We start from the raw sequence: 26,963 nt of genomic DNA on the forward strand, positions 1-26,963 counted from the left end.
AACCATTGCTTGGATATAAACCTACACAGGCTCAATCTGATTGGGGTGCCTTAATTACCCACTAAACCACCAGGTGCCATAGTTTGGTTGTATGGTTACCACCCAGCCATAGTAAGTGGTTTCCTGGTGTACAGGAAACCATTTGACTTGTCACTCAATGTAGAGTCACCCATAGGCAGAAGGAAGAGGACAGAATGAAGGAAAGAAAGACAGTGTGGAGAGTGTAAAGTCACCCATAGGCAGAAGGAAGAGGAATGAATGAAGGAATGAAAGAAGAGGAAGGGAGGAATAGAGGAATGGACAGACACCCAAAGCAGCACTACATTGAGTGAGTGTATGGTGAGCACCCCCACCTACCACCATTTCACACTGAGAATAACTCATCATCTGAGACTTAAAATATTTAGAGTCATGTAACTGATTTCTGGAAACTGTCACCATTTTGCTTGGGGTGTTTTATTTATATACAGAATTTGTCATAGGTCATTCATATATTCTTCAGTGATGTGGGCTATGGTAGCTTAGCTTCAAGCTGTTCCACAACAAAAGGGAATATTTTTTGTTAATGGTACATTACTGAAGTTGGAGTAACAGCCATTCTTTAAGTCTGTCTATCTATCTATTGCCAGACGCCTCAATCCCGTTTGGGGTGGCCACAAACAAATCGCCTCCAAGTCACCCTGTCCCCCGCCATTTCACTGCCCTGCTCCCAACTCACACCCCCCTCTCTCATATACCTCTCCACCCCATTCCTCTATCTCATCCTCGGCCTCCCCCTCCCTCTTCCCCCCTCCACCTCACTCACATACACTCTCTTCGTCAGTCTTTCACCCTCCATCCTCTCCACATGGACAAACCACCTCAGTGTGTTCCTCATAACGCTTCCTATCACATCCACATCCACACCACAACGCTTCTTTATATCCTCATTCGTCAGCCTGTCTCTCCATGTGACTCCACAGGCTTCTCTTAAATAACTCATTTCCATTGCTCTCACTCTTGACTTGTGTCCTTCCAACAACGTCCAAGCATCACTTCGTACGTTAGAGTTGGTATCACAATACTGTCATGTAACTTTTTCACTTCCATGGTCACTTCCCTGTTTCTTATCACTGCTTTCAAGGAACCAGCAACCTTTCTTCCCTGCTGTACCCTTTCAAGCACTTCACCCTCCAAACCTCCAGCCTTACTCATCACACTACCCAAGTACTTAAATGTACTCACAGTTTCCAATTCCTCACCATCCAACCTCACTGTACATTCACTGACTTCACCTATCTCAAAGACCATCACTTTGCTCTTCCCAACATTCACCTTTAGATTCCGTTTCTTACACACTCTCCCAAACTCATCCACCAAGCTTTGCAGCTCCCCTTCATCTTCAATCAACAACACAGTATCATCTGCAAACAACAGTACAGGGAGTTTCCAAACACTATCCTCTCTCACCAGGGCCACTCCAACATCCACTACCCTACCTTGTACCTCTTTTATTACCCCATCCATGTACAGATTGAACAACCATGGAGACATGACACATCCCTGTTTCAACCCAACTTTCAAAGAAAAAAATTCACTTAGTTCACCATCCACACGCACTGCAGCCTTCGCACCATCGTACATACTCTTCACGCATTCAACAACTTCCTATTCACTCCATATATTCTTAACACTTTCCACAATCCTTGTCTATCCACCCTGTCATATGCTTTCTCCAAATCCATGAAAGCCGCATACAACTTCTTTCCCTTCTCTAGAAACTTTTCCACTAAAGATCTAAGAATGAATATCTGATCTACACAACCTCTTCCCTTCAAGAATGAATATCTGATCTACACAACCTCTTCCCTTCCTAAAGCCTCCCTGTTCTTCTCCAACTAATTTCTCTGTTCTTTCTCTAACTCTGTCAATAAGTATCCTACCATACACTTTTCTTATTATACTAAGAAGACAAATGCCCCTATGTTTACCACACACTTCTTTTTCCCCTTTTCCTTTGTACAAGGGAATAATTATACCTGACTTCCAATCATCTGGGACTCTACCTTCCTCCCAAGCCAATCTGCACATCTTCCACATCCATTCTACTACTATCTCTCCCCTATGCTTCAGCATTTCACCACACACTCCATCAATTCCTGGGGCTTTCCCCAGTTTAACTTTCTTCATTGTTTCCACAACTTCTGTCCTACTGATTTCTTTCTGTCTTCTCACCTCCCTCCTTCTCCCAGCCATTCCCCAGCCACTTATACTCGCATTACTTCCATCCTCTATGTTCAACAATTTTTTAAAGTGTTCTCTCCATCTGCTCACTTTTTCTCCCTTCTCCAATAGTAATCTGCCATTTTTATCTTTCACTCCCCTGCTAACTTCACTTCCACCCTGTCTTACTCTTTTCACCTCTTTCCAGAACATTTTTTTACAGTCCCTCCACTTTACCTTCAAATTCCTTCCAAATTCATCATCCACTCTCTTCTTACTCTCTCTTACTAATCTTTTCACCTCTCTCTTTCTTTCTACATATAACTCTCTCTTCCGCCTCAACTTCTTCCACGCCCCTATTTCTCATCCATTCATTGTATGCTTTCTTCTTTTGTGCCACAGCCTGTCTTACCTCTTCAGTCCACCACGCTGTTCCTTGCACCCCCCTCCGTCTTCTCTTCCTTCCACACACCACATCACATGCTACACATATATCTTCTTTAAGAATTATACTTAATGGTATGAGCCAGAAGTGACTGGAAATGTTTTATGCAAATGTTACTTAGACCATAATTTGGTCTCCTACCTGTAAATACACTGATCTATAGTAACCTGGCCTTGGTCCCTGCATCCCTAAGAAGTTAATTTAGAATTTGGGGTTACTGTTTTATAATCTTCAGTATTCTCTTCAATATAAAATCCTCATTGTTGCATCCACGCTTTGAAAGTGAGAGTGGACGATGTTTCACCTGATGTGTGTCTTTTTGTGTTAACAAAAAAATTTGGTAGTTTGATGTGATGTAGGCTAAACCTTGTGAAAGGTAGAAGGGTCTATCCATGAATTACCATATTGTTCTTGAGAACTAAAGGCCACGTGGCAAGTTCGCACAAACAGTTTTTATCTGATTTAGATTAGACTTCATGGAAGAGTTTAAATTAATGCAAGGATGAAGGGATTTGATTTTGAGAACAGTCAGTGAGAGGTTAAGGTTAAAGGGAAAGGTTAAATGTTTGGCCATGTAACTCAGACAATCTTTATTCTATTTAAGCCAAATTTGGTGGAAGGATTGAGGATCAGCCAAGGGTGAGGAGGTTCAGTTTTGAGAATAGTAGGTCAGAGGTCAAGGTCATGGGGCAAGATCAGCCTAAAGTTCTGATTCAGCTTGAAGCAAGCTAGATACAAGGGTTAAGGGTCAGGCAGTGATCAGGTATTTCAGACATATTGGAGAAGGGAGAAAAAGTGAACAGATGGAGAGAATGCTTTAAGGAACTGGTAGACTTAGAGAATGAAAGTAATGCAAGCATAAGTGGCTGGGGAATGGCTGGGAGAAGGAGGGAGGTGAGAAGGGAGGAAGAGATCAATAGGATGGAAGAAGTGGAAGCAGTGAAGAAAGTCAAAATGAGGAAAGCCCAGGGAATTGATGAAGTGTGTGGTGAAATGCTTAAGCTTTGGGGAGAGATAGTAGTAGAATGGATGTGGAAGATGTGCAGATTGGCCTGGGAGGAAGGTAAAGTCCTGGAGGATTGGAAGTCGGGTATAATTATTCCCCTGTACAAAGGAAATGGGAAAAAAGAAGTGTGTGGTAATCATAGGGGCATTTGTCTTCTTAGTCTAAGAAGAAAAATATGTGGCAGGATACTTATTGACAGAGTAAGGGAAATAACAGAGGTATTAGAGCAGAACAGGGAGATATTAGGAAGGGAAGAGGTTGTGTAGATCAGATATTCATCCTGAGGTCTTTAGTGGAAAAGTTTCCAGGGAAGGGAAGGAAGTTGTATGTGCCCTGGGAGAAAGCATATGATAGAGTGGATAGACAAGGAATTTGGAAAATTTAAGAATATATGGAGTAAATTGGAAGTTGTTGAATGCTGTGAAGAGTATGAGGGTGCTAAGGCTGCAGTGCATGTGGATAGTGAACTGAGTGAATTTTTCTGTCTGAATGTTGGATTGCAACAGGAATGTGTCATGTCTCCATGGTTGTTCAGTCTGTATATTGATAGGGTTATAAAAGAGATAAAATCCTGGCTTGGAGGAGTGGCTGGTTAGGGTGGTTAAGGCCATGTATGTGGGTGCTCGCATCCAGGTAAGAGTGAATGGAGATTTGAGTGATGAGTTTTCTGTGAATGTTGGTGTGCATCAGGGGTCAGTTTTGAGTCCCATGTTGTTTATCGTTGTACTTGAAGCCCTTTCACGGTACTTCAGAAACAGACTCCCGTGGGAGATGTTGTATGCTGATGATTTGGTGTTGATTGCAGAGAATGAAAGGGATATGGAGGAAAGATTTAGGAAGTGGAGAGATGGTATGGGGCACAAGGGCTTAAGAGGAAATGCAGGTAAAACAAAAGTGATAATATGTAGGATTGGTGGCAGTACAGTCAAAGATGAGTGAGAGTGGCCGTGTGCAGTTTGCCACAAGGGCGTGGGAAGTAGTTCAATCTTGTGCAGTGTTTGTGATAAATGGGTGCAAAAGAGATGTAGTGGTATTAGAGGTAGACTGTGAGATAATGCTGATTTCATGTGTGTGTCGTGTTGGGGGGAGTAGGTGGAGATTGTCAGGCGTGAAAAGATTGAACTTGCTGGTGAGTCTCTTGAGTGTGTGGAAGAGTTTTGTTATTTGGGAGACATAATATGTGCTGGAGGTGAGGCTGGAGCTAGCTCTGTGGGTAGGGTGAGAAGTGGTTGGAAGAAGTTCAGGGAGCTGTTGCCTCTCCTGACATTGAGAGGACTCTCCCTACCTGCTAAGGGGTCTTTGTATGCAGCATGTGTTAGGAGTGTGATGCTGTATGGTAGTAAAGGAAGAGGATATTTACAGGCTCAAACGTACAGAAACGACAATGATTAGGTGGATGTGCAGTGCATCCTTGCGTGCAAGGCCTTGGGGGGGCTGGGTTTACGATGGAAGAGTTGAGAGGTAGGATGGGACTGGAGTGTATTGGTGCTGCGATGAGGAGAGGTAGATTGAGATGGTTTGGGCATGTGGAGAGGATCGGGGATGATAATTGGGTGCAGAAGGTGAGAAGTGTTAATATTGGGGGTGGGTTTGCGAGGGGTAGACTGAGAAAGACGTGGGATGAGGTCATTAAGTATGACCTCAGGGTTAAGGGACTGAACAGGGAGGCTGCCATAGATCGTGCAGCATGGAGAGCCGCCATTAGGTGACCAAGGCTGACACATGCAAGCATGTTGGAGCCTTCAAAAATGAAACGAAATGCAGGTAGGGCAGTGGATGTTGGAGCATCCCTAATGAGACAGAGCAGCATTTGGAAACTTTTTGTTCTGTTGTTTGCAAATGATACTGTACAGTATTGTTAAGTGAAGGGGAACTGCGAGGCATGGTGAATGAGTTTGAGAGAGTATGTGAGAAATGGAATCTAAAGGCGAATGTAGGTAAGAGTAAAGTTATGGTCTTTGAGAGAAACGAAATCACTGAATGTACAGTGAGGTTGGATGATGAAGAAGTGGAAAATGTGAGTGCATTTATGTGCTTGGGTAGTGTGATGAGTAAGGATGGAAATTTAACAGGGTACAACAAGGAAGAAAAGTTGCTGGTTCTTTTAAAGCTGTGATAAGAAATAGGAAAGTGAGCGTGGAAGTGAAAAACTTGCTGTGCTTGGGTAGTGTGGTGAGTAAGGATGGAAGTTTGGGGGATGAAATGCTTGACAGGGTACAAGGAAGAAAGGTTGCTGGTTCTTTGCAAGCTGTGATTAGATAAGGAAAGTGAGCTCGGAAATGTAAAAGTCACTGCATGACAGTATTGTGATACCAAGTCTAACATATATAAGCAAAGCTTGGACCATTTTGGAAGGACACAGGTCAAGATGTAGAGGAGTGGAAATAAGTTATTTGAGAGGAGCATGTGGAATTAAATGGCGAGGCAGAGTGACTAATGAGAAAGTGAAGGAGCATTGTGGTATGGATATGGATGTGGTAGAAAGCATTGAGAGAAATACATTGAGATGGTTTGGCCATGTGAAGAGGATGGAGAGTGAGAAACTAAAAAGGAGAGTGTATGTGAGTGAGGTGGAGGGGGGAAAGGGAGGAGGAGGCCAAGGATGAGATGGAGGGAGGGAGTTGAGAGGTATATGAGAGAGGGCGATGTGAGCTGAGAGGAGGGCAGTGAAATGGCGGGGAACACAGTGACATGGAGGCAATTTGTTTGTGGCCACCCCATACAGGATTAAGGTGCCTGGCAATAGATAGATAGATAGAATAGTTCATCATATGTCAGGGTCACAGGGTAAAGTCAACTGTTCAGCCCTAAGACCAGCTGTTAGGTGTGGGTGTTTCACTCTTTGAGAGCTCCTTGTTTTAGTATTTAAAGTAATCTTTGAAAAATAAACTTAAAAGTCATTTTCATGCTGTTTACAAGGACTGTATGAAAGCTGATACTGTACTGTATTCTGTAAACAGATAAATATTAGTCCTGTAGAACCAGATGTTATTATTGTTATTATTATTATTTTATTTTATTGGTGAATGTTTTTGACATATCAAATAGAGCCAGGATTTGTGGGGCTTGAATGATGAGTGAATGGAGGCATGGCCAATTGGATTGGGCAGTTTTGGGCTGTCTGGACATTGCTACTCCTCACCCTACCCTAGGGTGGGAAAGGAGGTTCATATGGTGATGATGGTTATTATTATTATTATTGTTTTTATAATCACTGACCTCAAATTAGTAGCGTAGATTGTAAACTAATCTATTTTTATGATGCAGGTTCCACTCTGATGCCTCTAAGGTAACCAGCAAGGGTCTAGGTTTGAAGAAGGCACATATCAACCGTCAGAACAACTTCACTGTCAATGCCTCCACTGCAGGTCAGACTCCACACTACTGAGATTTATGTCTGCATGTCATTTTACTTATGTATGCACCAGTACATTGATATGCTTCTCTCAGGTTTATTGGGATCCGAAATGTGTGCCCTGAGACATTTCATATAATTTTAGTTCTAGTTTGTGTGTGCAGCTCCTTTAGATATATATACTTTACTGTACACCTGGCAAATTATTATATCACAATGTACCATCATGTTTGATGGAATCAGAAGTAAGTGATAGACTTCATACTCCATCCCACTTCAGTTCTAGTTGATTTCCTGCACTAATTTCACTTGCTGGTGACTGCAGCAATTTATGTGATCACCAAAGGCAGCTAAATGTAACATTATCTCAGTGATGTTATTTTCAGTTTATTTTTCATGATGTCATGTTTGTATTTAAAATGATGTCATCACACTAAAAGGGGTTATCAAGTATATATATATCCATCCATCCATCCATCATCCACTCCTTCATTGCCACATGAGGATATATATATATATATATATATATATATATATATATAAATCTCCTCACCTTTAATGGTCTCTCCAGTGCTGAATAAAATCATCTGGAGTATTCACAGTAAAGATGATATTGAACTGAAAAGGTACTTACAATGAAGTACATTCTTGTGAATTTAATATTGATTTTCATTTTGAATGTACAATACAGCAAATAACTGCACATTGCAGATGAATAATAGTCTCTTTTACATTATCCTCTATATTAGCTCACATACATTGTTGAACCCATTCAGTCCACATCTTGGTGTATTTCTTGCAATCTCCATATGAGTTTATTCAATGTAAGAGAGACTTTTTGAACTTGAGAAGTTAGTTGGATTGTATATGCTTTTATAAGCTCTTTCACTAGTTTGTGTCCTCCAACCACCCTAACATGAAGAAAATTTTCTTCTTTATAACCTGATTGAAATGAATATTTATGTCTTTGGAGTGAAGGAATTTGGGTGGTGGTGCAGGAACAGAGTGTGATGGTATCAAAATATGAACTGTCCTCTTTATAAGCCAGATACATGTTTCAGAATCTCAGTTTTTTTCCTTGTACTGTTGGTACTGACAAATTTAGAAGTGCCAATGAATTTGAACGTGCTTTTTTTTTTTTTTTGCCTTAATTTTAAAAAATGTTAGAAGGAGGATGCAACATATTCCAAAGATCCTGTAATACAAATATTTCCCCCTCCAGGCAATAACATCTTGTATGTGGGCGTATATGGACCTAAGGCTCCCTGTGAAGAAGTTTATATCAAACATGTTGGACATCACAACTACCAAGTAAGCATATATTTTCTGTAGTGGTTAATAACAGTGTTTATAGAGGAGTTAGGATAGTGGAAGCTGGGTGGTAACCTTTGCCTGAGTGGTAAGTGATTGAGGAAGTGTTTGTGGAATTGCTTAATATTGTATAATTAGAAGGTGAAAAGTGTTTGTTGTTTATTAGGTCTGGATTGTTGTTATGTCATTGAAAGGTATTTCAGGTGTTTATTGTTTATGCATATTCAAGACATTTTCTCAGGTAATTCCAACATACATTGATTTGGAGTATCATTGCATTGATACAGTTTGTTTTGAATTCAGAATATGATACTGCAGTTGTATTTTTGAAAAACAGAATACATATTGTAAATATTTGTAGGTATTGTATGTTTAAATGTTTTCATATGTTCCTTAGTATTTCAGCTGTTTGGTAGTGTCGTAGAGACATATTACCTGAACTCTCTGACCAGTGAGAGCCAGTAGTGCTTTGGCACTGAAATTTCCATGAGTTGTCACAGATGGTTTTACCCGTTATATTATTTTGTGTGTGTGTGTGTAAAAATGTATTTTAATAGTAAGAAGAAATACAGAAAATGCAGTTCTGGCATTGCGTAAGGATTTGGAAAATGGCTTTGTTTAAGATGCAGATGTCATTGTTGGTTGAAGAGTTAAGTAGTGTATGTGTTGTACATCCTTTACGTTTTAACGTATTTGTGGTTAATATCATTTAACTGTGTTTGTTAACATCTTCACAGTACACCTTCTTGATGTTTGCCATATTTGTAAATAGGTTCTTTCTTCCACTGCTGAGGATGTATGGCAATTTTTTTTTTTTTTTTTTTCCTAGCTTCAGTGGAATTGCTGTGTATAAGATACAGATTAGGATATGATAAGTGCACATAACAAAGCTACAAAATAAAGTTAAGAGTAGTCAACAGTATATTGGGCTTTAAAAAAACTTTGGTAAGCTTGATAAATATACAAGAAGGACAGAGTATTTGTAAGATAAGGGTTGGGTTTTATCGCTCATGTAATGCCACCCAGGGATGAGTGAGGCTGGTCACTCTCCTCTTAAATGTCAGGACAAACTTTCTTAGCCCCGGGCTTCTATGCTTGTCGTGGGGCAGCATTGGATTAGACGATGAATAAATGAAAGCACTCTGCTAATTATGTCCTGTAATACAGGGCATCACTGTTGACTGCAGTTGTTCGGTGCTGTATGTGATTCAACATTAATTCTTGATTCAGGTTTGCCCAGTTTTGCAGTCTCTGTTTATTTTTTCACCCATTAATTTCAGATGAACCAGTGATTGTTTTGCACTGTTGTGGTTTACTGTTGAAATTTAATATCAAGCTTGTACAATATTCAGCTGCCTCTTTAACTGCCCAGATTATGATTGTCTGTAGATCTTGGTACAGTATTTTGTTAATGGTATGTCTGCTGTAAAATAAATTTTCAGGCAGGGTTTATTCTGGAGGTTATGTATGAATGATCTTAGAATTGGAATGAAGATTTGATGGGACCAAGAACCAGTATGGGTAGTCAGATATAATCTTTGGTATGGAAAAATGGCTATTAAATGTTAAGAAAATGATGGAGGGAATCTGGCAAAGCCATCACACTCTCTTAACAAACCCCAGGTCAGCTACAAGATTAAGGAACGTGGGGACCACCTGCTGTTGGTGATGTGGGGAGAGCACCACATCCCCGGCTCTCCTTTCCTCATCCCCATTATCTAGACACCCACATGCACCCACGCACGCGCTAGCTCATAGGTGGGAGCTTGGCTGGCTCGCGTTGGACTGTCCCTTCAGAGTTATCCCTGTTTTGGTTGGATGTTGTTAAACATTTGCCCTAAATGAGTATTGGTATTGTTCTGAGACTGCAGATTAAGATGGTTTTATATTTGATGGTCAGATAATTTTCTTGAGTAGTTTTGGTAATTTTTCCTCTGAATTATTTTTGTGTAAGTAATTGTTTTTTTTGTAAGTTAAAATTCTGAGAAATATACAGAACAGACTATAGATTGAACTAGTGAAGGACAAGTAGTGTGATAAAGAAACCTTGGTTGTTCAAGGTGTACTGTAGTCTCTGGCCTGTAAATGAATTTGCATCTTGATTATCCAGCTTGCACCCAGTTTGAGATCCCTGCCCTTTTTTTTTATGAGATAGATATCACCATCTTCCATTGGATTATGCCTCCCTACACATAATCAAGTTTGCATTGACATTGTAACTTGATTATGTAGATCAAATCTTTCAGAACTATGCCCTTGTAACATGGCTGCATTATATAGATTTACATGACAGCAGTGTGTCCTAACTTGACTGAAGGTCATATGTTACAAACAGCATTATTAACATGATTATTTAGATTATAGTACACACTAAAGATTTGTGTCCTAATTTGATTACAGTATATATTCAGAAGTTCAGTTAGCACTAATTTGTGTTCCAGAAGGTCTTTTGTTGATTACTGCTACTAGGGCATAGGTTGGTCTACCCTTCATCATCTGGACTGTGGTAGCCTTACCTCAGGCTTCTAAACCTCAATGGAAATAATATTGCGATTGGCTGTAGTGACAATCCATTTACGTGAACCATGATTAAGCCAAACAGTACTGGGCCGTAGTTTGCTTGAAGGATTGATGAATGTAGGTATGAGTGGAGGTCTCTTATCTTGCCATATGTAGGTGGTAGTCTTGGGCATTGGTAGTGACCCTTATCATCCCTGTATGTGGTTCCATCCCTTGTTCTGAGTGTGAATACCTGTATGGTTGGAATATTTAAAGACATTTATGTGTAATATACACAGTCCTGACTCCCACATGAGTGTGATTTTTTTTTCTTGAATTCATGGTATGTGTGGCACAGTTTGCCAGTAAATGCACGTGCTCATAATAAGTGACACTTAAGCGTCACTGATGTCATATGCAAAAGATATAGTCATACAATACAGTATTCACATTTCATGTAAAAGTGTCTAATTATTTTCAAAGTAATATCCAGTATTATACTATTCTTATTCACCTGTGCTTATGCCAAAGTTCATAGTACAGTACAGTATCTGGCTGACTCTGTGTACCACTGACATCCATACCTTCCCCTTTCCTTTCACCAGATCCAGTGTCTTAAGTTGTGGTGGTGCCTGTTCTGATTTTACCCCACTGTTCAGATTTTTTTTTTTTTCCCTGGGGGTAAGGGGTTTCAAGAATACTCCCCCAGTATCCCTGCTTGTCGTACGAGGCGACTAAAAGGGTTGGTGGCGGGTTAGTGCCCCACCTCATAAAAAGAACTAACTAAAAAAGCGAATAAAGCTCCCCAGACCCGGACGGACCATACGTTGACGAGTAAGGAACGGACAAAGGACATTCTTAGGGTGGGAAAGTGGAATGTGAGAGGAGTGAATGATGAAGTGAAAGAGAGAGAGATTGTTCAGGTGCTTGAGGATGCAAAAGTGGATATATGTGGATTGACTGAAACTAAATGGTAAGGTGAAAGGGTGAGAGAATGGGAATATGGTTTAGGTATATATGCGGGAGTCAATGAGAATGAGAGGGCAAGAGAGGGAGTATGTCTGATGATAAGCAAGAAGTGGAAGGAGAATATAAGAGAGTATGGAACAGTGGGTGCAAGGATTGTATGGGTGAGGATGAAAGTAGGTATACAAGCGTGGGCGATTGTATGTGTGTATGCCCCGACTGAGGATCGAGTGGCAAGAGTGAAAGATGAGTTTTGGGCGAGAGTAGAAATGTGTATGGACAAGTTTGAGTGGAGCGAGAGAGTGCTGTTGATTGGAGACATGAATGGCAAAGTTGGGAATGTACGAGTGGATGGAGTGGTTGGTCAGTGGGGTGTGCCAGCTGACGTAGATGGGAATGGAAGTGCTTTGGTGGACATCTGTGCTTGTAAGAGGTTAGCAATAGCCAACACCTACTTTCGACATAAGATGATCCACCGGTATACATGGAGAGTAATGAGGAGGATGGATGGTGAACTTGTTGAACGAAAGGCAATGATAGACTACGTGTGTGTGGATGAACGAATGAGAAGACAAGTGTTGGATGCAAGAGTGTGGAGAGGGTGGGGGAATGGAGTCTTGGACCATCACTTAGTGATGGCCAAGGTAGAGCTGCAAAGAAAGTGGTTGAGGAGACAAAGGGGAAGACAGGAGGAAGCAAATCCTGTGAGAAGAGTGGAGAAATTGCAAGATAGTGAGAAAATGATAGAGTATTAGAGCATAATGGAAGAATGATTGGGAAGGTATGAGTTAGAGCAGATGGAAGGGGTGGAAGACGTATGTAAGATATTCACGGAAGAGATAGGCGCAGCGTGTGAGCCTGTTTGTGGAGTGAGGAGGAGATGCAAGGGTGTGCAAGGGACAGCATGGTGGAATAATGAGGTGAAACGAGCTGTGGAACAAAAGAAGAAGGCATATAGTGAATGGTTAGCGATTAGAGGTAGGGGAGAAGATGAGAGAGAGAAGAGAGAGGTATATGTGAGCAGGAGAAGGGAGGTTAAGAGACTGGTGAAGGAGAGTAAGAAGAAAGTGGATGAAGAGTTTGGGAGGAATCTGAGTGTGAAATGGAGGGAGAGTAAGAAATTGTTTTGGAAGGAGGTAAAGAAAGTAAGGCAGTGTGAAAGGGGAAATAGTAGGGGAGTGAAAGATAGGAATAATAGATTGTTGGTGGAGAAGAGAGAGAAATTGAGGAGATGGAAGGAGCACTTTGAGGATTTGTTGAATGTAGAGAGTGAGAGCAGTGTGAGTATAAGTGGTTGGGGAATGGCTGGGAGAAGAAGAGATGAGAGGAGGCAGGAAGAGATCAGTAGGTCGGAAGTAGTGGAAGCGATGAAGAAGATTAAGTTTGGAAAGGCCCCAGGAATTGATGGAGTGTGTGGTGAAATGCTTAGGTATGGGGGTGAGATTGTTGTGAAGTGGATATGGAAGTTGTTTAGATTGGCTTGGGAAGAGGGAAGGGTTCCAGAGGACTAGAAATCAGGTATAATTGTTCCTTTATACAAAGGAAAAGGGGAGAGAGAAGTAAGTGGTAACCATAGGGGTATTTACCTTCTTAGTGTAACTGGTAAAATATATGGTAGAATACTCATTGATAGGGTTAGGCATATGACAGAGGAGCTAGTTGGAGAAGAACAAGGGGGATTTAAGAAGGGAAAAGGGTGTGTAGATCAGATATTTGTTCTAAGATGTTTAGTGGAGAAGTATCTAGAGAAGGGAAGGAAAGTGTATGCTGCCTTCATGGACTTGGAGAAAGCTTATGACAGAATAGATAGGTAAGGTATGTGGAAGGTATTAAGAATATATGGAGTGGAGGGGAAATTGTTGAGTGCTGTGAAGAGTATGTACGAGGGAGCTAGGGCTACGGTGCGAGTGGATGGTGAGCTGAGTGAGTTCTTTGATCTCAATGTGGGACTGAAACAGGGTTGTGTGATGTCTCCATGGCTGTTTAATATATACATGGATGGGGTTGTAAAGGAGGTGCAGGGTAGGGCAGTGGATGTGGGGGTGGCTCTAATGAATGAGGGTGAGATTTGGAAGCTTCCGGTGTTGCTGTTTGTTGATGATACAGCACTGTTGAGTGAAGATGAATGGGAGTTGCAAGGTTTGGTGAGTGAATTTGGGACAGTGTGTAGGAGGAGGAATCTGAAAGTTAATGTAAACAAAAGTCAAGTTATGGTGTTTGAGAGGAATGAAGTCACAGAGTGTGCAGTGAGGTTGGATGGTGAGGATATGGAGAATGTGAGTGCATTTAAGTACTAGGGTAGTGTGGTGAGTAAGGATGGAACTTTGGGGGATGAAATGCGTGAAAGGGTACAGCAGGGAAGGAAGGTTGTTGGTACACTGAAAGCAGTGATGAGAAATAGGGAGGTGAGTATGGAAGTTAAGAAGTCACTGCATGATAGTATTGTGATCCCTACCCTGACGTATGGAAGCGAGGCATGGACCTTGCAAGAGGGGAACAAGTCAAGAGTGAGAGCAGTGGAAATGAGTTACTCGAGAGGAGCATGTTGAGGAACAGGTTGACGAATGAAGAAGTCAAGGAACGCTGTGGGGTGGATGTGGATGTGGTTGAGAAGATTATGAGAAATACACTGAGGTGGTTTGGACATGTGAAGAGAATGGAGAATGAAAGACTGACTAAGAGGGTGTATGTAGGTGAGGTGGAGGGAGGGAGAGGTAGACCGAGGATGAGGTGGAGGGATGGAGTTGAGAGGTATATGAGGGAGGGGGGGTGTGTTGGGGGGAGGGTAGTCAAATGGTGTGTGACAGAGCGACTTGGAGGCGTTTTGTCTGCGGCCACCCTTTGCAGGATTAGGGCGTCGGGCTATAGATAGATAGATGGACATTTCATGTAAAAGTGTCTAATTATTTTCAAAGTAATATTCAGTATTATACTATTCTTGTTCACCTGTGCATATGCCAAAGTTCATAGTACAGTACAGTATCTGGCTGACTCTGTGTACCACTGACATCCATACCTTCCCCTTTCCTTCCACCAGATGCAGTGTCTTCAGAAGTTGTGGTGGTGCCTGTTCTGATTTTACCCCACTGTTCAGATTTTTTTTTTTTTTTTCCAGGATCTATTTGTTGTGCTGTGATGCAGCAGATCCTTAGAACTTGTGTTGTCTTTTGTATGTTCTGGCCACATGTATGTCTTCCTACAAATTTAACATGAGATTTCTTAAGTAAAAGTCATGAAGCATCAGTAGTATGTATGTACCATTGTGGTTCATACCTCTGAGGATCTTTATACTGTACTGTTGTTTCACGTCAGTTTTATAACTTAAATAGTTTCATTATTAATTTTGAAATTTAAAGATATATTTGATTCATGTCATATTACACTACTCTGGCATGTTGTAGAGGGCACAGATAGGTTGTATTCATTCTGTATGCTGTGAAGTCTCTTCTCTCACTATCTGATGGAATGTCTTGATCTTTAATATTACACAGTTTCTCTGTAACTTCACTTCCACATCGACTTCCTCACAATCCAGGCTTTACAGTTTTATTACACAATATATTTCCATGTCAGCTTCTTGCTGTTTTGCTATTTGCTAAAGATATTCATATTTCCTCTAAGCATTATTGAACTTCTGTCTCTGGCTGCTTTTATATCGAATGCTTTGTGCTTATCCCTCCACTTTCTCTAGGTTTATTACAAAGTTCACGACAAGGGTGAATACATCCTAATCGTCAAGTGGGGAGACGACCACATCCCTGGCTCTCCCTTCACCATCACCGTGTAGCCCCTCTGAATACCCCCTCACTCTCCCATACCCCGACCCCCAAAGGCCTCGCCCGGACTCATGCCGTATGTCAGCAGTGTCCGGGAAATAATCAGCGAATGCAGAGTTTGATAGTCCTGTTTGTTCCCGTCCATTGGTTGCATGTTTACCCTGCAATGCATTTGTCATTCCATTCATTGCCTGATTTTTAAAAAATTTTGGTGGTGTGACTTTCTTTAAAGAAATCTTTTTCTCCATCTGGGTCATCATCTCATGTTTTTAGTCTTCATTTTGTACATTTGTTCCTCACTGTATTTTACTTTGTATTTTATTGTTCCCAGATTACCTCGACTACTGTGGATGCTCCCAAACCTACTTTCCCCTTTCTTCCCAACAGTGTAGAGCCATGTTTATATTCTCCACTTTTCTGTATCCTTCTTCCCAAAATTCTTGCTCACTTTGTACTCATTATCCCATTCTTGGAGTTACCCTGTTTTTTTGTGCTCCTCACTCTTTAGTGTGCCATAATCCCATTCTTTTTGCATCCTTCCTTCTCCCCTGTCTACTCCTCTTGCTTTCTCTAGGTGAATTACAAAGTTCACGACAAGGGTGACTACCTTCTTTTCATCAAGTGGGGAGACGACCACATCCCTGGCTCTCCCTTCACCGTCAATGTGTAGTACCCCCGACCCCCCTATCTCCTCCCTGACTCCCAAAGGCTACCCCACCTCGGCTGAACCACTGCCGTACGTCTGCAGTCCCCTCCGAGAGTGACATGAACATTATTGTGTTAACTGCAGTCAATCCTCAATTATGATGCACCAACATTCCTCTGAAAACCAAAATAGTACTCCATTGAATCTGGTGATTCCATTTTAATTGTATTCTTGCCATTTCCATATTATTTTTATTCAGCACAGGATATACTTATTGAACAGGAGGGGTTAGTCACTAATACAGTAAACCCCTGAGAATGTGAGAGGTACTTCCTAAGCTGAATAAAATTGTTTGTTATCAGTAAGAATAAGCTATGCAAGATGAATTTTATATAATTTGAACAGTTTCTGTCTTCAGAGCAAAATCATAAAGAGAATGAAAATTGGAGTATATGTACAATACCGTACAGTACAGCATATCGTTACAGTATTTTCAAAAATCACATCTGAGATATTAGGGGAGCCATCTCTGTAATTCTGCAGGATATTAATTGAGGGTCTTCTGTAATAGAATGTTTCCTTGTGAGTTGTGCTTTTTTCCCAAATATTTGTTTTTTTCTGTTTCTGTATTTCTGCTTCACTTTGGATGTTCTCATCTTTTGCAGTGCCTGTGTGTTTATTTAACTTTCTTTCCTTCCATTGTTGCCTCATTTCTGACTCTTGTCAAATACTCATCACTATATTAAGTTTTTACAACAGACTTCATCATGAGCTGCTAAGACAAAAGCTCATGTCTTTCATTTTGTTTCATGTCATCCGCTATTCAACCTGTTATTTTGAAGTGATACTGTATATTTTTAAGACAGTATTTTAATTGCAGTGTGGCATTCATCTGCATTCCTTTTTCCAGTTTATTTGTTTTTAATTCCATTTGTTTGGCTATTCATAATGGTTGGATGTGTAATGTTTATGAGTGGTGCATGTGATGTATACCGTTACCAGGCATTCTCCCTATGATGTACCCCCTTTCCTGTCAATGGTCTTGTAGTCTGTCTGTTTGAGTTTTGTGGATGTTAACAGAGAGCACACAGGACTTGCCGGAGTGCAGTGTGTTTTATCATGCATTTTGAAATGTCTTGTGAATGTTTGATGTAGTTGAATCTCCAGAGTTATCTGATATATGAATCAGTTAGGTTCCCCCATCATATTAACGAGTGTTGTTATTTTGAACTTTTAAAATATGTTCAGATTTTGGCCAGTTCTTTTGCACAGAATATACTGCACTTTATATTAAATTTTATGGAGTTACAGTACTGAATACGACATGGTTTGTGTATAACAGTACTGTTATATTAGTGGTAAAGTTAATTCGAGTGTTGTTCTAGTAAACAAACAAGTTTTCTTGCATTTATTATGGGAAGGAATATACCAGCTAGTACCGGTACTGTTTTATGTACCCATGTCATAATCCCTTAATTTTTTACTGTATTTATTCTGACAGTGAGCCTTATTATGGCTTGTCATTATGTAGAATATTGTATTCATATTTAAATAAAAAGAATCAGTACTATACTCTCTGCCAAAAACAGTTGAAAAAATGCAGTGCAGTGGAAAGATTGAAATTTTTATACAGTACTGTTTGTGATGGTAAGTATTGGAGTAAAGAATAATGATTATTACATCATATAAAAGAAACATAAGAAAAGAGAGGAAAATTAAAGTTCCTTTCATGATTTCTGTTTTTATGTCTTAGTCCAGGTGCCCTTCCTTCTCAGTATTTGAACTTAGCTTGGAAAAGTTATAATCTCTCCTTGCTTTTTCCCATCCTCAGATCAGTTACATGGTGCGAGAAAAGGGTGACTACATACTGATGGTCAAGTGGGGAGACGACCACATCCCCGGCTCACCCTTCCACGTTGTTGTCTAAACTTGCAGAAGTCACTAAGAAGAGATAATTTCACTCCATTCGGAGTTTTTCCTTTGGGAGTCTTCTGAAAGACAATTATTATTATTATTTTTTTTTTTACTGAATGGCTGTTGGTTAAATAAATTTACAGTTTATGGAAATGTTTAATGAGAATTTAATGAAGTTTGTTTAATAGAAGTTATTCATTTATTCTGAGCTACTGACATCTTCATTGCATTTCATATCACTTGTATCAGTTGTTTTAATTTATGATGTCACTTAATATTTGGTCATCATAGGTGAATGATTCATCTCTCTGCTTTTCTACAAGTGTCACACCTTCAACAAATAGCCATGTAACTTTCATGAATTGCTTTTACAATACTGTATACTGTATTTAATAGTTCATGCAGATTTTGCAGTAAATCTGAATACAGGAATTCTTGTATCAGCAAAAATGATATTCATAAAGTGTTTTTTCTGACATTAGCAATAGAAACCATCAAAACATACTCCGACACACACATGTACACACTACTAGACTGATTCTGTCTACAAATACTGTACTGTATTGCCCTAAGTATATTACGGTGCTCCTGTTATGTTAAGGCTTTGGCTTATAATCTCACAGTACTGTACTTGCTCACCAGTAGTAATGCCTAACCATTGGAGAAACTTTACTATTGTTCTTGTTGACTTTGTTGAAATTATAAGACTGTGTAGCCAATATACATTATATCTAAATTATTTAAGGTACCTAAATTTATTTTTATTTATTTACATATTTACTTTTTTTTTATTTTTTTTAAGATTGGGAATTTATGGACAGCATGTTGCATACCAGCAGATATAAGTGTTGAGTTTCTTAGATGTAAGTCTGGGGGGAACACTCAATCTGTCAAGCCTTCATATTTTGTAAAGTTGCTTTGAATGGGGAGAGCTTTTCCATGTTCATGCTAGCGCTGCCAGTTTTATCATTACCCATGGACGGTCAGTTCCCTTGCATTGCCAAGTTGCAGTGATGAGCTGTAGACACATACAGTTTGTCGTAGTGTGTATATTGCCTGCTACAGTTTACTTATCAGTACTGTATGGACTAGGAAAATGTAGTTTATAGTGACAGTAATGTCATCTACAGTTTATGAGTGTAAAATCATTTACTGTTCAAGTGCCTGTAGCATCAGATGCAACTTGGCAATTTTGAGAACTTTACTAGTGCCAAGCTGAGAGGGGCCTTCCAGGTGTGATATATTCCTTATGCCTGTTGCAGCCAACTCACACCGTCCACACACTCCACATAGGGACAACACCCAGATTTTTAATATTTTATGACAACAAGTAAACGCTTAAATGGGTTATGCCTGTGTTTCATTGCTTCCATCTTCCTAACTAAAATTAGTTACCGGTAATTTAATATACTGTATTGCTTTGAAATCAGTAATTAAAATGCTGGAAAAGAGAATACAATATATTTTATGTAGAAATTAACAATCTTTGTCTCTGTAGTCATCAATATCTGCCAGCTACATGATTACATCTGGTTTATGTAGGTTACCAATGGAGATTAAAATTGGCACTTTTTTTTTTTTTTTTTCCAGATAGCTATTGTGGCAACCTAATCTGTAATGTAATCACAGGGAAAGGGGGAATAAGCTGCAGTATATTTGTTTACATGTGGTAGGTGGGGGCGTTCACCATCCACTTACTCAATGTAGTGCTACTCTCGGGTGTCTGCCCTGTCCTCTCCTCCATCCTTCTTTCCTTCCATCTTCTGTCTTTCTTTCCTTCATTCTTTCCTCGTCTTTCTGCCTGCGGGTGACTTTACACTCCCTCTTCTGTCTTTCATTCCTTCATTCTTTCCTCTTCCTTCTGCCCGTGGGTGACTTTACACTGAGTGACAAGCCAAATGGTTTCCTGTACACCAGGAAGCCATTTACTACGCTGGGTGGTAACAATATAATCAAATTTTGGCGCATGGTGGTTTAGTGGGTAATTATTGTGCTCCAATCGGAGTGAGCCGCTGAAGGTTTATATCCAAGGGATGGTTGGGGTTTACTGCTCACGTAATGCCACTCAGGGATGAGTGAGGCTGGTCACTCATCTTAAATGTCAGGACCAACTGCCTAGCCCCGGGCTCCTATGCTCCTCATGGGGCAGCATAGGATTGGATGATGGATGGATGGATGGTAGGTGGGGGCACCCATCATCCACCCACTTGGTGTAGTGATACCCTGTTTTTCGTGGTACCTCTACATTGAGTGGCAGGCCAAAATATTTCCTGTAAACCAAGAATGCATTTGCAATGCCGGGTGGTAACCTATAACCAACCAACACGTGTTCCCTATGTGAAAACAAGTGGGTTGGCAGAGGGTTAGTGACCCTCCCCGGAAAAACAACTTACTAAAAATACGAACAAGAAGCCCCGGACCAGGACTGACCAAAAGGTGACGACTAAGGACTGAACAAAGGACTTAGTATGGATAGCTACATGGCAAGTAAGGGGGGCGCGGTAGCACAGTGGTAGCGCGCTGGACTTGTGATCAGGGGATTGCAAGTTCAAGCCTCGCCTGGGCTGCCGTGCCGGGAGGGGTAGCTCCCTCCTGTAACCCTAGTGGGGCTATATAGTCCAATACAGGGCTTAGCTCGGTGGAACTCCTTTTCTCCCATTTTTTACATGGCAAGTAAGGAGTGCAAATGATGAGGTGAAAGAAAGAGAGATTGTACAGTGCTTGAGGGTGCGAAAGTGGATGTATGTGGATTAACTAAAACAAATTGGAGAGGTGAGAGTGTGAGAGAATGGGAGTATGGATGGGGTACTGTATATGCGTAGGAGTAGATGAGAATGAGAAGGCAAAAGAAGGATTGTGTATTGTTGTGAGTAACACATGGAAGAGAATATAAGAGAGTATGGATCAGTTGGCTCAAGGATTGTGTGGCTAAGAGTGGAAGTTGGACTACAAATGTGGGCGATTGTGTGCGTGTAGCCCTGTGCGCCAGTGCAAGATCGTGCAAGCAGAGTGAGAGGAGTTCTGGACAAATGTGGAAGCATGCTTGGAAAAGTTTGAAAGGAATGAGTGTTTTTGATTGGAGATAAGAATGGAAAAGTAGGGAATGTGAAGGTGGATAGAGTATTTGGTGAGTGGGGTGTGCCTGCAGAGATGGATGAGAATGGCAGTGCTTTAGTGGACATTTGTGCTGGGAAGGGGTTGGTGACAGCTAATACCCTCTTCAGGCACAAAGTGATCCATAGCTATACATGACGAGTGATGAGCAGGGTGGATGGTGAACTGAATGAGTGGAAGGCAATGACTGATTATGTGTGTGTGGATGAAAGGATGAGAAGGTGTGTGATGGATGAAAGAGTATATAGAGGTTGGGGGAGTGGACTTTCGGACCACCACTTGGTGGTGGTTAGGATCAAAGTCCGAACAAAATGGAGAAATAGAAGGGAAGGACTGGAGGAAGTAGTTCTTACAAGGAGGGTAGATAAGTTACAAGAGGATGGAAAAAAGGTAGAATGTAAGAGGGACGTGGAGGAGCGATTGGGTAAATATAGATTGGAGCAGATGGGGGACATTGGAGATGTGTGCAAGATATTCACAGAAGAAATCTGTGTAGCATGTGAGGTGCTGTGTGGGGTGAAGAGAAGACAAAAGGGGATTCAGGGACAGCATGGTGGACTGAGAAGGTGAGAGAGGCTGTGGCATAAAAGAAGAAAGCATATAGTGAGTGGATGAGAAACAGGCGTCGAAGTTGAGGTATGGAAGAGAGAGTTATATGTAGAGAGGAAGAGAAATGTGAAAAGATTTGTAAGAGAGAGTAAAAAAGAGAGTGGATGAGGTATTTGGAAGGAATCTGAGTATAAAGTGGAGGGAATGTAAGAAAATGTTCTGGAAAAAGGTAAAGAGAGTTAGACAGGCTGTCAAAGAAGTTAGCTGGGGAGTGAAAGATAAAAATGGTAGCTTACTAATGGAGAAGGGAGAAAAAATAAGCAGATGGAGAGAACACTTTAATGAATTGTTGAACGTAGAGAATGAAAGTACCGGTAATGCAAGTATAAGTGGCTGGGGAATGGCTGGGAGAAGGAGGGATGTGAAAAGAGAGGAAGAAATCTGTAAGATGGAAGTTGTGGAAGCAATGAAGAGTTAAAAATGGGGAAAGCCCCAGGATTTGATGGAGTGTGTAGTGAAATGCTGAGACATGGAGGAGAGAGAAAGCACAATGGAGGTGGAAGATGTGCAGATTGACCTGGGAGGAAGGCAGAGTCCCGGATGATTGGAAGTCAGGTATAATTATTCCTCTGTACAAAGGAAAAGGGGAAAAAGAGGTGTGTGGTAATCATAGGGGCATTTGCCTTCTTAGTGTAATAGGAAAAATATATGGTAGGATACTTATTGACAGAGTTAGGGAAATAACAGAGGAATTAGTTGGAGAAGAACAGGGAGGTTTTAGGAAGGGAAGAGGTTGTGTAGATCATATATTCATATTAGATCTTTAGTGGAAAAGTTTCTAGAGAAGGGAGAGAAGTGTGCAGCCTTCATGGATTTGGAGAAAGCATATGACAGGGTGGATAGACAAGGTTTTTGGAAAGTATTAAGAATATATGGAGTAGATGGGAAATTGTTGAGGGCCGTGAAGAGTATGTATGAGGATGCTAAGGCTGCAGTGTGAGTGGATGGTGAACTGAGTGAATTTTTCTATTTGAAGGTTGAGTTGAAACAGGGATGTGTCATGTCTCCATGGTTGTTCAGTCTGTATATGGATGGGATTATAAAAGAGATACCAGGTAGGGCAGTGGATGCTGGAGCGGCCCTAGTGAGAGAGGGCAGTGTTTGGAAACTCTATGTACTGTTGTTTGCAGATGATACTGTGTTGTTAAGTGAAGACGAAGGGGAGCTGCAAAGCATGGTGAATGAGTTTGGGAGAGTGTGTAAGAAACGAAATCTAAAGGTGAATGTACAGTAGGAAAGAGTAAAGTGATGGTCTTCGAGAGAAATGAAGTCAGTGAATGTACAATGAGACTGGATGGGGAGGAAATGGAGAATGTGAGTGCGTTTAAGTACTTGGGTAGTGTGATAAGTAAGGATGAAAGTTTGGAGGGTGAAGTGCTTGAAAGGGTGCAGCAGGGAAGAAAGGTTGTTTGTTCCTTGAAAGCAGTGATAAGAAACAGGGAAGTGAGCATAGAAGTGAAAAAGCTATTACATGACAGTATTATGATACCAACTCTTAATGTATGGAAGTGAAGCTTGGACCTTGTTGGAGGGACAGAAGTCAAGAGTGAGAGCAGTGGAAATGAGTTGAGGGGAGCATGTGAAGTCATATGGAGAGACAGGCTGACAAGTGAGGAAGTGAGGGAAAGTTGTGGTGTGGATGTGGATGTGATAGGAAGCGTTAGGAGAAACACATTAAGGTAGTTTGGCCATGTGGAGAGGATGAAGAGTGAGAGACTGATGAGGAGAGTGTATGTGAGTGAGGTGGAGGGGAAGAGAGGGAGGGGGAGGCCGAGGATGAGATGGAGTGATGGAGTGGAGAGGTGAGAGAGGGGAGTGTGAGCTGGGAGCAGGGCAGTGAAATGGCGGGGGACAGAGTGATATGGAGGCGATTTGTCTGTGGCCACCCCTTACGGGATTAAGGTGTCTGGCAAGAGATCGATAGATATTTGTATACGTGTGGTTGATTTGGGCATCCATTATCCACTCACTCAATGTAGTGATACTCTATTTCAGGGTAGCTCTGCACTGACTGACAAGCCAGATGATTTCATGAAAACCAGGAAATCATTTAATACATAGGTTGGTAACCTTGTAACCAATCAATACGTGTTCCCAACATGTAAACAAGTGGCTTGATGGAGGGTTAGTGCCCCTCCCTGGAAAACAACTAACTACTGTAGAAAGACAAACAAAATGCCTCGGACCAGGACAAACCAACAGGTTTTGACCAAGGACATGGGAAGGATTTCAACATGGAATGTAAGGGGTTTGAATGATGATGTGAAAGAGAGAAGTTGTCCAGGTGCTTGAGGGTTCAAAAATGATCATATGTAAATTGACTGAGACTAAATGCAGAGGTGAGAATGTGAGACTGTGAGTATGGATGAGGAATACCGTATGTCAAGGAGTTGGTGGGAATGAGAGGACAACAGAGGGTGTATGTGTTGTGTGCAAGACATGGAAGAAGAATACAAGAGTATGGATAAGTTGGTTCCTGGATTGTATAGGTAAGACTGAAAGTAGGAATATAAACATGTGGATTGTGTGTGTGTGTGTGTGTGTGTGTGTGTGTGTGTGTGTGTGTGTGTGTTCTTACCTAATTGTTCTTACCTAATTGTATCTTTACAGGAATGAGTCAAACTCGTTCAGTCCCGTGTCTTAAACCATATTTATCGTACATATCCTTAAATTTGTGAATTGTTTTGGCACACACTATTTCAATCGGTAGTGCATTCCACTGATCAATTGCTCTATTTGGGAAACTAAATTTCCTTACGTCTTTATCACCTCTCTTTTTACGCAATTTTTTGCAGTGTCCTCTTGCTGATGCTTCCCTATAGGTTAAGTAATCATTTATGTCTATTTTCTTCTTCCCTGATATGCATTTATATAGCATAATCATGTCACCTCTTTTCCTTCTCTCCTGTAGTGTTGGTAGATTCAGTTTATTTAGTCTTTCTTCATAGCTCAGGGCCTGGATTCACAAACGGTCGCACGCTCTTGGCGCCTCCCTTACCGGTCGCGCCGCTCCCTTTCGGCGTTACACCGGCATGCACAAACTGTGTCGGCCGCCATTTTTTGTCGTAGCGTCTCCTTTTCGCTAAGGGTCCTCCAGACCACCCTTACAGGATCGTGATTCGGAAATAAAGGTACACAGTATCGATTACATGACCCCCGACCAAAACAATTGTGAGATGTGCGACATGAAGGGAATGTACACGTACCTATGTACGTACCGTACTTACATACGCACCTGTGTAGGCCTACATACGTCTGGATCTACGTACGTACTTACGTACACATTCACGTACCTAATTACGTAGGCATGTATTTGTGTTTATGTATGTACGTGCCAACCTATGCACCCGTATACATACCTACGTACACGCCCATGCACGTATTTACATTGGCACCTGTGTACGTACCAACGCATTCATGTACTTACCTATGTAAGTACTTGCGTACTCCCGTATGTACGTACTTACGGAAGTAAGTACATACGTACGTCCTTGCGTAAGTATTCACGTACGTAAGTACGCATGTACATACGTAATTATGTACGCATGTGTTTATGTATGAATCCATGTACACTCCATGCCTACGAATGCACCCATGTACGTACTTACGTACGTACATATATATGTACTTACATACACCCCTATGCACGTTTTTACGTACGCACCTATGTACGTACTAACGCATTCATGTACGTGCTTACGGAAGTACGTACATACGTACGTACTTGCGTAAGTATTCACGTACGTACGTAAGTGCGTGCTTACATGAGTTGACGTACTTACAAGAGTACCGTACGTACTTATGTAAGAATTCACGTACGTACGTACGTACGTGAATACTTGTATTCATATGTACGTAAATACCTTAGTCCGCCTTGGGATACATTTGTCCTTAAGTACGTACGTAATTACGTGCGTAAATGCATATGTACATATTTGTGTACAGTACAGTACGTACTTGTTTTGTGGGGAGAGGGAAGGAGAGGAGGAGGAAGGGAGGAGAATGGGGGAGGGTGTGGTCTGTTTAAATTCAGTCACGTGATAGATCGGTGCCTGCTGATTGGTCAAGTAAATATTCCCCAGAAAAATCCCTGCTCGCTACGGAAGAGACTTGGAAGGGAGCCAAATACAGCGTTTGTGAATCGCCCTTGAGGGGTGATCGTTGACTCCCGTACGACGTCGTGCGGCGCCGTCGCCCAGCAGCGGTTTGTGAATCCGGGGCCAGATCCCTTAAGCTTGGTACCCATCTTGTAGCGGCCCTTTGAACTTTTTCAATCTTGTCTATGTGTTTTTTGAGATGACTCCAGACTACTGATGCATACTCCAGGGTTGGTCTGATGAATGATGTTATTATCTTTCTTAGCATGTCTTCATTTATGTATGTAAACGCTATTCTCATATCGGCAAGCAGTGTATACATGTTCCGTACCTTCTCACTGATGTGGTGAGCCGGAGATAGTCTGTTATTGACAATCACACCTAGGTCTTTCTCTTTTTCTGATGTGTGTAGGGTTTTATTTCCTAACAAATAATCCCAATCAGGTCTTTTTCCACTTTTACCAAACTTGATTACATGACACCTGTCCACATTGAATTCCATTTGCCATGTATTACTCCATTCATGAAGTTTATTTAATTCTTCTTGTAGCTCTTTACAAGAGTCTGTGTTGGTAATTCTCCTTTGTATTTTTGCATCATCTGCAAACATATTTAGATAGCTTCCATTTCCAGTGTTACTGTCTATATCATTTATATACACTAAAAACATGATTGGTGCCAGCACTGAGCCCTGTGGTACTCCACTAGTCACTTCTTTCTATCTACTATCTACTGCCAGACGCCATAATCCCATGAGGGGTGGCCATTTGACTTCGAGTTAGTTGTTTTACGGGGAGGTGCACTAACCCTCCACCAACCCACTTGTTGACATGTAGGGAGAACCCCGGGTGGGCTCGAACCACCAATCTTTCGGTTAACAGCCGAACGCGCTAACCGATTGTGCCACGGAGGCATATGCGAGGATTCGAACCAGCGCTTGCAACTGCGTGAGTACAGCAGCTTACCAAGTGAGCCATTTAGGCACTTCTTTCCATGATGAGTAATTTTCCCTTAGTACTGTTC

At 41.2% G+C, this 26,963-nt stretch overlaps 1 protein-coding gene and 1 non-coding gene across 4 annotated transcripts in view; one reads left to right on the top strand and one right to left on the bottom strand.

The window, feature by feature from the left end:
- Positions 1–19,470, top strand: part of cher (filamin A protein cher) — a 204,281-nt gene extending 184,811 nt beyond the window's left edge. The window contains exons 19-22 of one of the 3 annotated variants that reach the window (XR_013898254.1): positions 6,921–7,021; positions 8,231–8,319; positions 15,476–15,636; positions 18,038–19,470. Coding sequence is in view for 1 of the 3 variants with exons in the window: in XM_080276409.1 (XP_080132535.1) it covers positions 6,921–7,021; positions 8,231–8,319; positions 18,038–18,133 (286 nt within the window). In the remaining 2 variants the exon portion in view is untranslated. Of the gene's footprint in view, positions 1–6,920; positions 7,022–8,230; positions 8,320–15,475; positions 15,637–16,134; positions 16,297–18,037 lie in introns of all 3 variants that reach the window. The other 2 variants (XR_013898253.1, XM_080276409.1) reach the window with 2 other exon arrangements.
- A 7,301-nt stretch (positions 19,471–26,771) lies between these two features.
- TRNAN-GUU (transfer RNA asparagine (anticodon GUU)) lies at positions 26,772–26,853 on the bottom strand. The gene has a single exon. It is a non-coding gene; the product is annotated as a tRNA-Asn (tRNA).
- Between the last annotated feature and the right edge of the window lie 110 nt (positions 26,854–26,963).

Source organism: Coenobita brevimanus, chromosome 65, assembly GCF_032717465.1.
Source record: "Coenobita brevimanus isolate Jiangsu-jjx chromosome 65, ASM3271746v2, whole genome shotgun sequence".
Classification (NCBI taxonomy): Eukaryota; Metazoa; Arthropoda; class Malacostraca; order Decapoda; family Coenobitidae; genus Coenobita; species Coenobita brevimanus.